Consider the following 14,246-nt stretch of genomic DNA (forward strand, 5'->3'; position numbering starts at 1 on the left):
TCGCACGATTTTCAGACATTAGGTGAATCGTATGATTATAATTTCTTCATTGTCCTCATAATATAATAATAATAATTAATATAATAAATTCATGTTACGTATAAATGTCGGGAGTGTTATGAAAGTGTGAGTGTGAGTGTGCAAAGTGCTACACGACCATCATGTTCTATCGATTAATGCGCAATCGTAATTAATCGTTTCGTAATTAATATTTGCGCGAATGAGTGCCATGAAGCAGGGAAGGATGGAAAAGGCAATGAACGGCGCGGCAATCGTAAGGTGAGCAATTTTTCAGTCATTTTAAAATAAGCAATCAGGGATCAGAATTTTGAATATTGCGTTTTTCAATTAGCGTTTAATATTAGTCATTTTGCACATGTATATACATCACGCATGTATGTATATACATGCATATGTACATCCATACGTTGTAATTGCATTAGATATAGAAAGGGACGAACGCATCGCTCCCATTCGGTAGCGACGTGATAGCAGACGTGATAGAGGACGACTGTCGCTCTAATGTTGAGCAGCTCTACTGACCTGGCTCCTCATGGGATCCGTATTAACTTGACACATGTACGTGCCGGAGTCGTTCGGTTGAACGTTAGTCACGTGCAGCTTCCATGTGTTATGGCCGTTGTGAGTGACGGACAAGCGTGGATTGTGCGCTACCATATGCGTGTGAATGGCCAAAATCGCACGCGAATCCGACTTTATCCAGGCGACCTGTGCGTGACGTAACAAAATTGCTCATTTCGCTCGTAATAGGATAAATCATATGGTTAAATTGTGAAAAAATATTTAAAAAAATTCCATACGCGATATATTAAAGAAAATATAACTAATATCTCTCTTGATTTCTTCTGCCTATTTAACTATTTAACGTTTAACGACAATATATATTCGCTATGAATTTATTATGGTTTGATAAATCATATTTTGCAACGTTCTGTAAATATTTTGTAACAACCATTCTTATAAATGATATTTCGTACTCGCATTCAAATGTAAAAATGTATCTTTAGCAATCGCAATAGTTGAAAAATATATATTTAATTTAGCTCGCAATGTTGTCAAATAATATTTTCGTTTGATATTTACGCATCCAACGGGGTAAATATACATATATGTACGTAGGCGATTGATAAATAAAAACCAATAAATTAATTTTTTATAAAATCCGAATTGTGCCGACAGTAATTATATATAATTCGAGATGGGAATTTTATACATATAATTACTGCGTGAATATGTAACTGTTGTAAAAATGAAATAAAGAATGAATTGATTAAAGAAATTTTCTACATATCAAGTGTGATGCATTATTTTTCTATGGCTTTATATAATCAATAATTCTTTTCTACACAACACCATAGTAATACCTTCTTATAAGAACGCAACAAAAGGATAAACGCAACAAAGGATGCCATAAAGATAAATAACGCAGAAACGTGTATTGTCGGAAAAAAAAAGAATTTTGTTTTTTCTCGCGCAGAGAGTTGTATTTTACAGAAGGGAACGCGAGCACGGGGAAAAGATCGGGTCACTTTACGCGAGAAGAGCGAGCACCCTTCATTAGTACCGGATGCGGTGCTTAAAAAGCATCGCGGTACTCGCGAAAGGCGCTTATCGGTATTCATACCGGTCGGTGACGCGACGTTGGGGCTTTGCACTCTTAAATTCCGCTTGGGTTTACATCGCCACCCTTCTTTAGGTTCCTCCTCCTTCGCGCCCGGTCGATAGCTCGATCTGTCATATTTCAGACGACGATGGTGAAGCCATGGAGCGAATGAAAAGGCTTTTAAACCGCGAACAAAAGCTCGCGTTGCCGCGTTTCGATCAGCAACAAAATTTAAGATGCGCATAAATGCGCGTGAAAGGATATCGCGATCTACCTGTTGGAAATACATACACGCTTTTGTCGCGGTCTGAATCTCCTTCCCCCGAGGGATGATCCTTCGTGGACCAAGAGTAATTGGCAGGTGTCCTTATAGACATTCGATATGGGATCTGACTCGCGCGACTATAGATCTATAATAGTATACTCGGGGTATTGCATTTGCGACGATGTTAGATGATTATATTAGTTCAATTATATATTGATATGTATATATATATGTGTATATATGTATAAATACGTATATATGTTTATATGTATATATATATGTGTACAATGTGCGGGATTTCTCATTTTTCTCAAATATTATAGATTTATCCGCATTTGCACATATCTCTAAAAAAAGATTCTCATTAGCTCTATTTTTTAAATTCTATATTTAAAAAAGACAGATATATTTCTCGATTAATTCGAAACGAATTTTACTGATGTAACTCAATTCGCATTTAATTGCAGGGCTTGAATTCTCATGGAGAGACACCGGAAGCTTTAGGTACGGCTGCACGCTACATAGGACTGTAAAGGGTTAAATTTCTGAGATTAGATGTTACGGGATACACGAGACATGGATACGAGTAACGCGACGACACAGACGGCTGCCAAATTAAACAGATTTCGACGGCAAGTATATATGTATATTTTTGTCTACGTGGCAAATTTGGTTTTATGTATAAGCGATTAAATCGCGTAAATATATCTTCTCGATATGGAAGATAAAATATCTATGTATCGCATAAAAATAAAATCATGCGAAAAATGTAGATTGATTAAACAAAACGGAGAGTGCAAAAATATAATATTTTGCGTGTGCGCGAGGTTTCTCTACGTCAACAATATATCTAAACGAGATGGAATGTGAAACGAGATAGATGGTAAACGGGTTATCAGAATCATTTATCGGAAATTTTAACGAAATTGATATTAAAACTTCCGAAACTCTACACAGAAACATACAGATAAATACATCGCAAATGTCATATAAAAAAATGTATACAAATGAATGCACAGAAAGTCGTTAGATTTTTCGCATCACAATTCGGACTTTATCTTTTTCCGCGATTTTCGTCTCGCATGTGACAGTTGTCAGGTCTGGATTTTTACACACATAAGCTACAACAAACTATAATTTGAAGAATTTTATATACGAATAATTTACTGTTAATGAAAATAATTCAAATGTACTATCATTTATCAAAGAAAAGAAAATTTTTTTTTTATTTTATACTAAACGATGTAATGTGTTAGAGAGTCACAAATTTAAATTCGAAACTGATAATTACATATACGAGGAGAAAATATTATTTGCACAGTTTTTCACCTAATCGTCATCTTGCTGAAATGCGTAAGGTGCACATAAACGATGTCGCAAAGTCAGCACGACGATGCAATTGCGCGAGGAACATGAGAAGGTGTTCGGTGGCAAAAATCAGGGCTATTCACCGACACTATATTAGCGGATCTGATTTATGTTCTTTCTTCCGTCGTTTCCTTTCTCTTTCCGGAGAGAAAGAGAGAGACAGAAGAGGTAAACTCTTCGGAGCATAGCCGCGAGCGACAAGACATCTCTCCTCCAACCTTTCCTTTAACGCAAGCACGCTCCGACAGCGTTAGAAACGTGATAGAAAGATTGTCGCTATCTGAGCGCGCAATCAAACTTAGACTTCTTCTTGAAAGTGAATTACTCGTCGCGTCTGTCCCAAAAGGGATTCCCTGGACTCTAGTATATACAACCGAACACTTTCTTCACACGCGAACACACAGACTGATGAGTGATTGCATGTGAGTGACTATAGATACAGAGAGACCATTTCCGTATTAAATTATGATCGATATACTGGCAGAATCGCGAAAAACTTGCAAATTGTTGATAGTTAAATTAGATAATATCCGATAAAACAAAGAAATATTGAAAGACGCGCGAAATTGTAAGGATCTCATGGTTATAGTGATAAATTCTTCATTTAATTTGAACGTGATTTTCTTTCAATAAAAAAGAGGTAGTTCTCGAGTAATCAACGGTTGAAAATAAAGGGCTTTCTTCATAAACCAAGCTTCGAGGAAGAGCAAATAGACAAGAAATCTGAAATCTATAACTAATTTCAAGTGGACTTTACTTTAATAGAATTTTAATCTGAGATTTAAATACGAAGATATTTTCAAAGTTAAAAATTGAAAGTTAGTGACGAATGATGTGCCAAGGGAAGATAGAATTTAGATTCGCCGAAATATTTATTATTATTTGAATTAATTTTTTTATTCTCGTTTTTATTTAATTTATTTATATCATCTTGCTTAAATTTGAGAAGGTTGCTGTAGTTACTGTAATTCAAATATATTGCGGATGAAGGAAGGAAGGCTGTATAAATCTAGTTTAATCGATACGAAAAATTTTAAAGTATTATATATGTAGAAGAAGAAAGAGTTATTTATATATATATATATATATATATATATATATATATATATATATATATATACATACAGGGTGTCCCAGACCACCCATACACCCCTTTTAAAATGAAAATAAATGGCTTTTGTCCAAAATCGCGAACAATTTTTAAGTAAATCGGGTACGCTCAAATGGTGATATTTTCAACTTTTGATTCCGACCGGAAATACGCCATCCGGATCGGAAGTTGAATTTTTTTAGGGGAACATGGTACTTTTTATTACAGATTCGAATTGTACGTGAAAAAATAAGAAACTTTTGTATCAAACGTTTTTTCTGAAAGTGTCTCTATCAATCTTAAAATTGACCTTGAAAGTAACTGTGATGAACTTTCAATAATTAATATTTCTATTATTATTACAAAAATCGTTACATGAAATAGGATTTCTTTATTTAATTTACTGCGCTCTACCTCCTCACAAGTGCGTGAGCTCATGCTCAGGGACACCCTGTATATATACATGTATTAATATAAACAATTGTACATAATATTATTTTTTCGTGAATTTATTCCTAATATGTGTTGCAAATTCCTTTAAAAATTTGGTTTCATGATGCAATCGAATTTTGAAATAAATTTTTAAAATTAATTATATTATCTATAATATTTATAATCACACAGCTAATGCTACTTGTTTATAAATATGATTATTATTAAAATAAAAAAATACCTATAAATAATTACAATGCAAAGATAAGCGGATTATGCATATAACATATTATAAAATAAAATACATATTATAAAATGTATATTATGAAGTGTATATTTAATCTAATTTCTGTTAGAGGTGTTAAATTGACAGTCTATTTATATGTCTATAACTCCCACATGTCTCTATAATTCCCTCCATTCTTACATTTGAAAGAAAAAAATAGACTTCCTAAAGCTTTGTTTTTTTTTCTAATTTTGGAATAAAATTTATTCGATATGCAGTCTATTTCCTACATCCTATAGTTTCGACGATATGTTCTGTTGCCTTTTTTGTCTTTGGAAAATACATCGAATACTCGATGGTTCCGCTTGATTTGCATTGTTTCGCTATTCAAATCCAAGGAAAACATCTTGACGTTTGTGGCGTCGCTCGCGGCTTCTCTCTTAGGGGTTGAAAATACTTGTCGAAGAATACTTGTGACATTTTTACAAGAACTAAGTTATCTCTCTATATACGAATCGGCCTTTTCTACCGTAACATACAATATAAATGACAATTCAATAAAACTGATGGATAAAATAGTCTTCGCATGAGTTAAAATAAAAAATTTACATTTTTAAAATATTCAATGTGAATTTTGTTTAAAAATGAAAGAATGCAATTATAATTCATGAAAGAGCTTAATAATTTTAATAAAATATTAATTTTGTCCCCGCGATTTTACTTTTCTCTCTCAATTATCTATTAAAAAATATTTCTTATCGCATTATCGCGTGTTGTTATTTTCTTGTGTTACGATTGATATTCATATTTGAAGCACTTGACAGCATATCATTTCGCAATCAAATTAACGGAGGTAGTAATTCTCGCGTTTAATAACTTGTCAATATGTAATTCGATTCGATTATTTTTACCTATAGTAAAATCCAGTATATTTTGCGAAAATACAATTTAGGTCACATTGCTAGTTATTTCGAACGATGTCCCTAATCGACTACATAATTACACGCGCGCGAACAGCACGAGTACATTTACCTTGTAGGACTGAAGATGATTAACGACGCAGGTGAAGAAGACGTCGCGACCTTGAGTGACCGTGTGATTTTCCAGGAGCGCCAGAAATTCGGGCAGGACCTCAGATTTAGGCGGCGTTTGACCTGAATTATGCAATTAACGATTATATGCGCTAACGATTATGGCTAACGATCCATAAAGTTAATCCTTAATTAGCCCTCTCAGCCACCAACTTGCCGCCGATACGAATATGATGTATGAACGGCGCATTAGAGGAAATTTCGGGAATGGATGCCGAATGCCCGTCATCTTTTTGCGCCGCGTGCGCGCGTGCAAAATTTAATCCAGATCGCCGCGTTATTTATGCACGTAACGAGCGACCAGTCGATCACATCTCACCTCGCGATAATCATGATTCTTTCTGTGTTACGCATATTGATATATCGCTGACTAGTGTCCACCATAATACATGAGATAATTTGGAAAATTTTAATTTTTAGCAAAAATTAGTTTTCGAAAAAATAAAAAAATTTTTTTAGCTGCTAATACAATAAATACAAATTAGTTTATATTCCTTTTTTAATTCGTTATTACATATAAGCATATGTACATGTAGAACGAGGTGCATTAAAGATTTTAATTAAATGAGACAATTAAGTTAAAAAATATTATATTGTCAAAAACATTGATAGTACGAAGAAATCTTATTAATCACAATTAAAAGATTTTAGAAAATCTTTGCATTTTTCAATTATCTGTATCCTTTTTTATATAGAAATGCCGAGGAATGTTTGTATGACCTCAATTATTTGTTAATTAATAAATTAGTAAATAATTTTGGAATAAATTCGATAATTTTTTTGATATATTTTTTTTGTGTTCCGTTTCTTTCTCACATTTTATTATTAAATTCTAAGTTTCCTAAAAAATGATTAATGATTCACATATTGTATTACGTAAAAAGTCAATATGTAAAATAGGGTGCTTATTGACCACGTCGAACCCTTATGAATTTCTTGGCTACTAGTGTTATATCAAATAATATTCTTCTCACATGGCAACATGTTAACTCGATGCGACATATTTATGTTTCACTCAGAAATCGCGCATTGATCATCTTCGCAATAACAAAATGGAATCTAATAGACAAAAAAGAAGATGTATTCTTCCTATATCCTTCCTGGTTAACTTCTCGAAGCAAACACGCGAATATGAAGGAAAGGGGAGAAAGTTTTGCGAGAAACGGGGTGTTTATTAATCACGTGGAACACGGTCGAACGAAAGTTCGCTGACTTGTGAAGTAATCATCATCTATCATGATCTATCGCGCGGAAAAGCTACCGCGAAGACCGGATAGCATTTTTGTTAGTCCGTACATGCAAGTCGAGTGTTCGACGATTCATGCATTGCGATTCGTATCTTTTTATGTAATGAGAAATCAACCTGACACAAATATCGAATAAAATGGAAAATTTGAAAAGATTCAATAATAAGAAAGTTGAGATCTTCAAAATTTACATAAATTGTATTTATGTATTTCTTATGTTTTTTTCATAAACATCCAGTATCTCCTAAATAAGTTTTATTTTAACAGAGAACAACAGTGTCTTTAATTTCCTCACATTCGCGAATTCGATTAATTAATTAATTTTTAGCGCATATTTTAGATTTTTCTTCAAGCTGGATATTAAATTATTAAATCCTTCCTCTAAAAGTATTTCACAATTTGTATATTTGATCACGCGATAAATCAATAACAGTAATAAATAAATAAATATACAATAAAGTAGGAATCTTTTTATAAAAATCCAGTATCTCCTAAATAAGTTTTATTTTAACAAAGGACAGAGTCTTTAATTTCCTGACATTCGCGAATTCAATTGATTAATTTTTAGCGCATATTTTAGATTTTTCTTCAAGCTCGGAATTAAATTATTATTTCCCCCCCTAAAAGATTTCACAATTTATATATTTGATCACGCGATGAATCAAAAATAATAATAAATAAATAAATGTACAATAAAGTATGAAACATTTCTCTCGAAGTTGGAGAAAAGTCGGCGGCTTGTACCACTTTGCAATTCCTGCTTCTTTTTAAGCAAGGATCCTTTTTAAGCTTTCGCGGAAACGCGAGGCTACCGATAGCGATGTCTCCGGAAAGATTCCATTTGATTCTTACCGAAACTGGAGCAAAGAAAGGCGGCGCAAAAGTAACGGGCACGATACTGTCGCGGCGATCGGAGACGGGGAAAAAGGAGGAATTCTGTGATTCTCCGTGCGGATTAAAAACTCGTAACTTTTGCTTCTCCTCTCCCGTAACTCCCGACCGGTGCTTTTTTTCCTATTTTTCAAAGAATCCACATCGCGAAGATACTTACCTTCCTGAGAGCAATATATTCAAGTCTTACCGAGACTGACGTGGAGAAAAGCGGCGATAAAGACGCACAGTGCGACGTTCTGCGATGCCATGCCATAGGGTAAGCCATACACCATACGTACTGCAACGAGAATTGTGAAATAAAGCGAAACTTGACTTTTTGCCGAAACAATACATATTACAAGTTTTAGCTTGATGGCTAATAATAAATGAAACAAAATTATTAAATTATATCTATTATTCTTTGTAAAATATTATAAAATTCGATAATAATCTGAATCAAGAAACTAGATCTCTTCGTTATAAATTTTTGTTATATATTTATATATTATAATTTCTTCTTTTTTTAATCATTAACATTTTATTTATTTCTTACTTGTAAATTATTGTCTATGAATATGAAAAAGAAATTGTCAAATGTGTGAAAAAGACCACAATCAAATAATGACCTCGAAACGCTTCGGAAAATTGTTTTAATAAAAAGAATATATGTGTCGCGACATCGATATTATAATATATAATTTATATCGATTTTATTTGAATTCACATGGCTAATTTATTTATCATAGTTAGATTTTTTATCTAGAGATCTTTCTAAAATTTTAAAAATTTCAGATTTATATAAAGAATCGTATAATTATATTTTTATCACAATATAAAATCTCGCAAGCGAAAGACATTCGATATAGAGAAGACTAGCGCGACAAGATAGCGAGAGGTAAGCGAAAAGAGAGATCGGGGGTCGGAATCGAGAATTTCGCGACTTCGTCGACGCGTGCTCGAGATGCGAGGTAGGAAAAGAGGAAAAGAGGAGGAAGGGGAGAGGCAGCTCCGAATCGCGTGAATATTAACTCGACAGTTGGTCGCCACATAAATGCCAACCCCGTTGATATATCCCGCGTTTGCCCGTCGCCATCCTCTTCCCACCGACTACTGCCGTAATAATACTCCCGGACGGCAATAGGTAGACTCCCTCCATCCTTTCCGTATCCTCTCGCGATACGCACATGCCGCGTCTCGAGGACACACGTGCGCACGTTCATATGTACGTACGTAGATGGATATGTTATATACCAAACAACCACAGTCCAATAGTCAAATGGAAATTTCGCTCGCGCTCGAGTTTGCCCTTTATGACCCCTCGGCCTTCACCTTTCATCAAAAATTCATCAAAAATTCTGCTGTCGTATATACATGTTCGAGTTAAACGACAAGTTAATAATAGTAACCTCTCTTTCTTTCTTTCTCTCTCTTTGCCTCTTTATATGAAGGCTGGTTTAATATCCGTTTGGTATTACAACACTTTGAAACAACGAATTCTATAAGAATTGGTGACGTATACGGATATGATCATAAATGTGAAGGTAAAATCGTGTATTGCGCCTCTACGAGAATCAGTGGGCGGTTTTAGGATATCAAAAGATCCTTTGATTTCATGAAACTTTGTTCCTTGTGCAAGCACAGTTAACTATTTCCTTCCGATAAGTAATCAAGCATATCCATTCGCATCCGATGGTTTGAAAATTGAAGGAGAGAATTTAGATGTGTAATTTACTTGAAAGCACGCGTTTAACGGCACGCATAATATTACAGTAATTAAAGTATGATTATTCGCGGTAATTAATTGAACATTATACACCTATTAATATATTTGTCATATATTTCATCGAAGAAACGATCAGATACAAAAATCAATCTGTACGATTGTATTATTAAATTAATAGTGATAGTAAGAAATGCTAACTTTGAAAATAATTTTTTTTTAAATAATTGTAAGAACAATTATTTCCTATATGAAAAAAGTTGAAAATTAGAAATTATCGATACACATTCACATTTATGTTGTGAAAATATTTAAATGCAGACAATTGCATATATAAGAAATATTTATATATACTATAAAATATTATTATCCATTATGTAATTATAATTATATACATATATGGAAGATTGCAAAACCTATTAAGTTTCAAATTCTTCAATTTCATTTCTGGCAAGTTTTACATTAGCGATATTAGCGACAGCAAGATTTCTCCTGTTGAAGAAAGAACTCGAAGATCTCAAAATCGGAGGGTAACTTTCGGCTTCTCGTCTTTCGCTTTCTCGCTTTTAGCTAGTATTTCCTATTTTCACATTTTTTTCTCTCTCTCTTTCCTTTTCTTCCTTATCCACATGTTTTAGCACTTTCGATTCTTAGAAGCACGCGAGAAGAAATAAAAGCCACGGCGGCACCTACCCATTCGTTTCATCAGATTCGCCCCGCCGGAACTATTACACGTTTCCATAGCGGTACCTTTTATTTCGGCTTCTACTTCTTTTTTCTTTTACGCGTTTCGCTTTTCTCGATACAATTCTCACGTGCACTTAACGAACACAATTCTCCTCCTGTCAGCTCCTCTCGTCCGTGCTCTTTTGCATACAGCTAATCTTCTCACCGGATTTGCTGGCGATCCGTTTCTTCTCCATGTGCCTCAACCCGAAAAGAAGTAAATATTCAAAGTTCTTTGTTACAAGAGGATCGCCGGATCTTTTCCGCCCGCGAGGGTTTATCCTCTTTTAATATCCGAGCTAGCAATCAAGAATATCGGTTTAGATTTGCGCGTGAGGTAAATAGCTTCGCTTTTAAGGGCATCTGCTTTACATTTTATCCAAACATGAATTTTTATTACGATTAAATCTAATTACATTAATAATTAATAAAAGCATGTAAAACAAGGATTATGTTTAGAAAAATTAAATTTTGAATGCAGCTATGTGAGAGTACATGTATGAAAGAGTATGAATATTATTAGACTATAATCCAAAATTTCATATTTTTTGTTTTTTTAGTAATTATATAACCGTAATTATATAATCATCCTTTCCATAAACTTTATATTTTTTTGGAGTATCTAATTATACAGAGCAAAAGTAAAATGAAAAAAGTACAGAAAGTATATATATAATTTCTTTTGAAAAAGATAAATCAGAAAAAATTCATCTAATAATATTCACATTTTTGTACATCTTTGTATTCACATATTTTGAAGATTTATTCATGAAGGCTTTTATAAGCTTTAATCATAATTGTTAATAGCTGAAAATTATAAGACAACATTTTTGAATCATTCCTCCGTTATTCTAATACTTTGATGCACGAAAATTATTTTTTCCTCATTTATTTCACATCTATACATTTTACATACGTAAACTTCTTATAACGCGCACACTTATCACGCGATAAGAAAATCTAGTTAATTTGATAATCCATATATTAATTCGATTTGATTTATCTTTTGGTAGATAATATCGCATCTTTGCATCTGCAAACGTTATATGTGAATCCATTAGAGTAATTCACACGTCGTGTTTGGCAAAGCGCTGAAACGTTGTAAAGCTATATGTAATGCTGAACCTGTAAAGCTATCTAGGAAATCAAATATCGACGTGAGAAATGCGAATACATTAATCGTCTATAATGCGTCTATTAAGGATTACCGTTCTAAAGTAAGTAATCCATACATTAGCATGTGAAATATTGGATTTTGGAAGTAGCAATATCGTAAAACATTTCAATAAAACTTTCGATTAATAGCTGTCTAAAAAATGTGAATGCCGAGTAAGATTCAATACATTTTCAATACATATATATCGGATAATGTTTAAAGAAATGATATAAAATCATTACATAAAAAAAAAATTGCAGGATTTAATTTCCCAAGAACTAAAATTACAACAGAGTTGGCAAAGCGTACTGATTAATTTTAATAAATATTCGATTTCAATCGCTAATTATAAAGATACCGAATTCTTGAATTGCGAATGAAACAATGATAAATGCATTCCTCAAACATTCCCTCGAAATGGTTTCGCGTTTCGTAACAAAGAAATTTGATCAATCATCCTCTCGACATTCATGAATGGGAGATTCATCGATTCCTTTCTCCATCGAAGGTGATGTATATCACTTAGTTGAAAAAAGGCTTTCTCTTCTCAATAAAATTTCACCCCGATACAAAGAGACGAACACCGAAAACTTTCATAGCGTATTCATCCGTTCACCCGACTTGACCTAACAATAAGAAATTGCAGTTTCCGTCATTCCCTTGTATCTATTTCACTTCGTTTCTCTATTTTTTCTTTTCTCTCGACGATCGCGAAACTTTCCGACCAAAAAGAGCGATTGATTATTGATAAGGTGCTGCAGTGTGACAGGAGTTCTCGAGATTATTCGAAGGATTTTCGAAACTACGCTGGCTTATCGCTACTTAATACGCGCTTATCACGACGATATAAGTTGCGAAAAAGTTTAATGCGGATCTTGTAATTCGCCGTATCTTCCTCAGCTTAGATTTAACCTTGTAAAAGAATCCATGTTTCTAGTGCCATTCTTTTATTTTAACTCGAATCAGTTTCGATATTGAAGAAAAATCAGTACTGATTATAATATTATAATTATATTTATCGTATTGTTTTATTTTTTTTGTAACAAATAATTATTTTAACAATTAAACTTCCGATTAACAATATTACTGTATATATCTTGATACAAAATTTTATTCATCACCTGACAATTAAGCAAGATAACGATTCCTTGCACGTGTGAGCGCGATTCTATATATTTATAGTATTTTCAGTATCGAATTCCATGTCTGACAAACTTCTATACAATAACCACATCGACGTCATATAGTACTGCAACAACTGAAACCCACTCTATGGCACATTAAATTTCTTCGTTAACTATGCATTATGCTGGCGATAACGGATTCAATATAATTATGGTAATTATAACATCTCATTGTTGATGTTCTTTGTGACTTATAATAGAAGGATGCATGAGATTGTCATGACACTCTCTCATCCAATATGCATAATAAAAGTTTGCGACAGCAAAAAATACATAATGTTACCATATCGCGTACAAAGTTAAATATATCCCAGTATCACACAACTTCGACTATAATAAATTCGATAATACATAATTTTTATTTTCGCGCGCATTTCTCGTTTCGAGAATACTCATAGTCTTAAACTTCTATGTTTGAAAGTTTATTATAAATTGATTTCATGATTAAAAATTCAAAAAATAGACACATATAAAATTTTAAAAATCCGTTATAAACATTGATTTAAAAAATAGATACATTTATTTCGATAAATAAAATTGAGTTTTACTTCTATATCTAGCATAAAAATATACTTAATAGGAAAAAAATAGATAAAAGATGATAAAAAATGATAAAAATTAGTTATTTATATGATGGTTTTTTTTATAATATTGTATAAATGTTATACAATATACTAGTTTTTGTTTCCCAATTTTACGTTTATCTCAATTTTATTTTTATCATCGAAATGTGCATCATTTAATTTTTTTGTAAATTAAACAGATCAACAGCATATTATTTCGAAAGAAATATGTAATAAAATCCGCTCACAATATATCTGAAATTACATGTATATACGCAGTAATAAAATATTTTACAGGTGCTAAACGAATCTCGCCAAAAAGGTATGTGACCAGATTAAACGACTATAATAATTGTATTCGCTTCACGTTATATTATTGCTGCAATGTCAAATGTTGAAATTGTCAACTGACAAATATCGCGAAAAATTCGGGAATTAAAACAAATCTCGATAACGTCACTGTATATGTAATGCATAAATATAATAAAATATACGCTACAATATTACGCGACAAATATTCTATTCAAATGAATTTTGGCCCCGCTGTCAAACTCACGATCTCTAAATTTCTCTCCACACTCCGGCGAACTTGTCGGCCAACTTTTTCCCTCCCTATTACTCCTCCTCCTTCTGAGTTTAAAATAAATATTCCCTCACGATATCGCTGCGCGAGCTACTTTA

General features: G+C 32.9%; 1 protein-coding gene across 1 annotated transcript in view; it reads right to left on the reverse strand.

The window, feature by feature from the left end:
* Positions 1-14,246, reverse strand: part of LOC145976989 (lachesin) — a 34,874-nt gene that overhangs the window by 5,676 nt on the left and 14,952 nt on the right. Inside the window, exons 3-5 of the mRNA XM_083108598.1 lie at positions 8,425-8,514; positions 6,038-6,159; positions 544-729 (exon numbers count right to left, since the gene is read on the reverse strand). Of these exons, the coding sequence (XP_082964724.1) occupies positions 544-729; positions 6,038-6,159; positions 8,425-8,509 (393 nt within the window). The 5' untranslated portion in view covers positions 8,510-8,514. The remainder of the gene's footprint in view (positions 1-543; positions 730-6,037; positions 6,160-8,424; positions 8,515-14,246) is intronic.

The sequence above is a fragment of the Camponotus vicinus genome, unplaced genomic scaffold, assembly GCF_025532165.1.
Source record: "Camponotus vicinus isolate PSW18456_S1 unplaced genomic scaffold, iyCamVici1.0 SCAF_9, whole genome shotgun sequence".
Taxonomy (NCBI): domain Eukaryota; kingdom Metazoa; phylum Arthropoda; class Insecta; order Hymenoptera; family Formicidae; genus Camponotus; species Camponotus vicinus.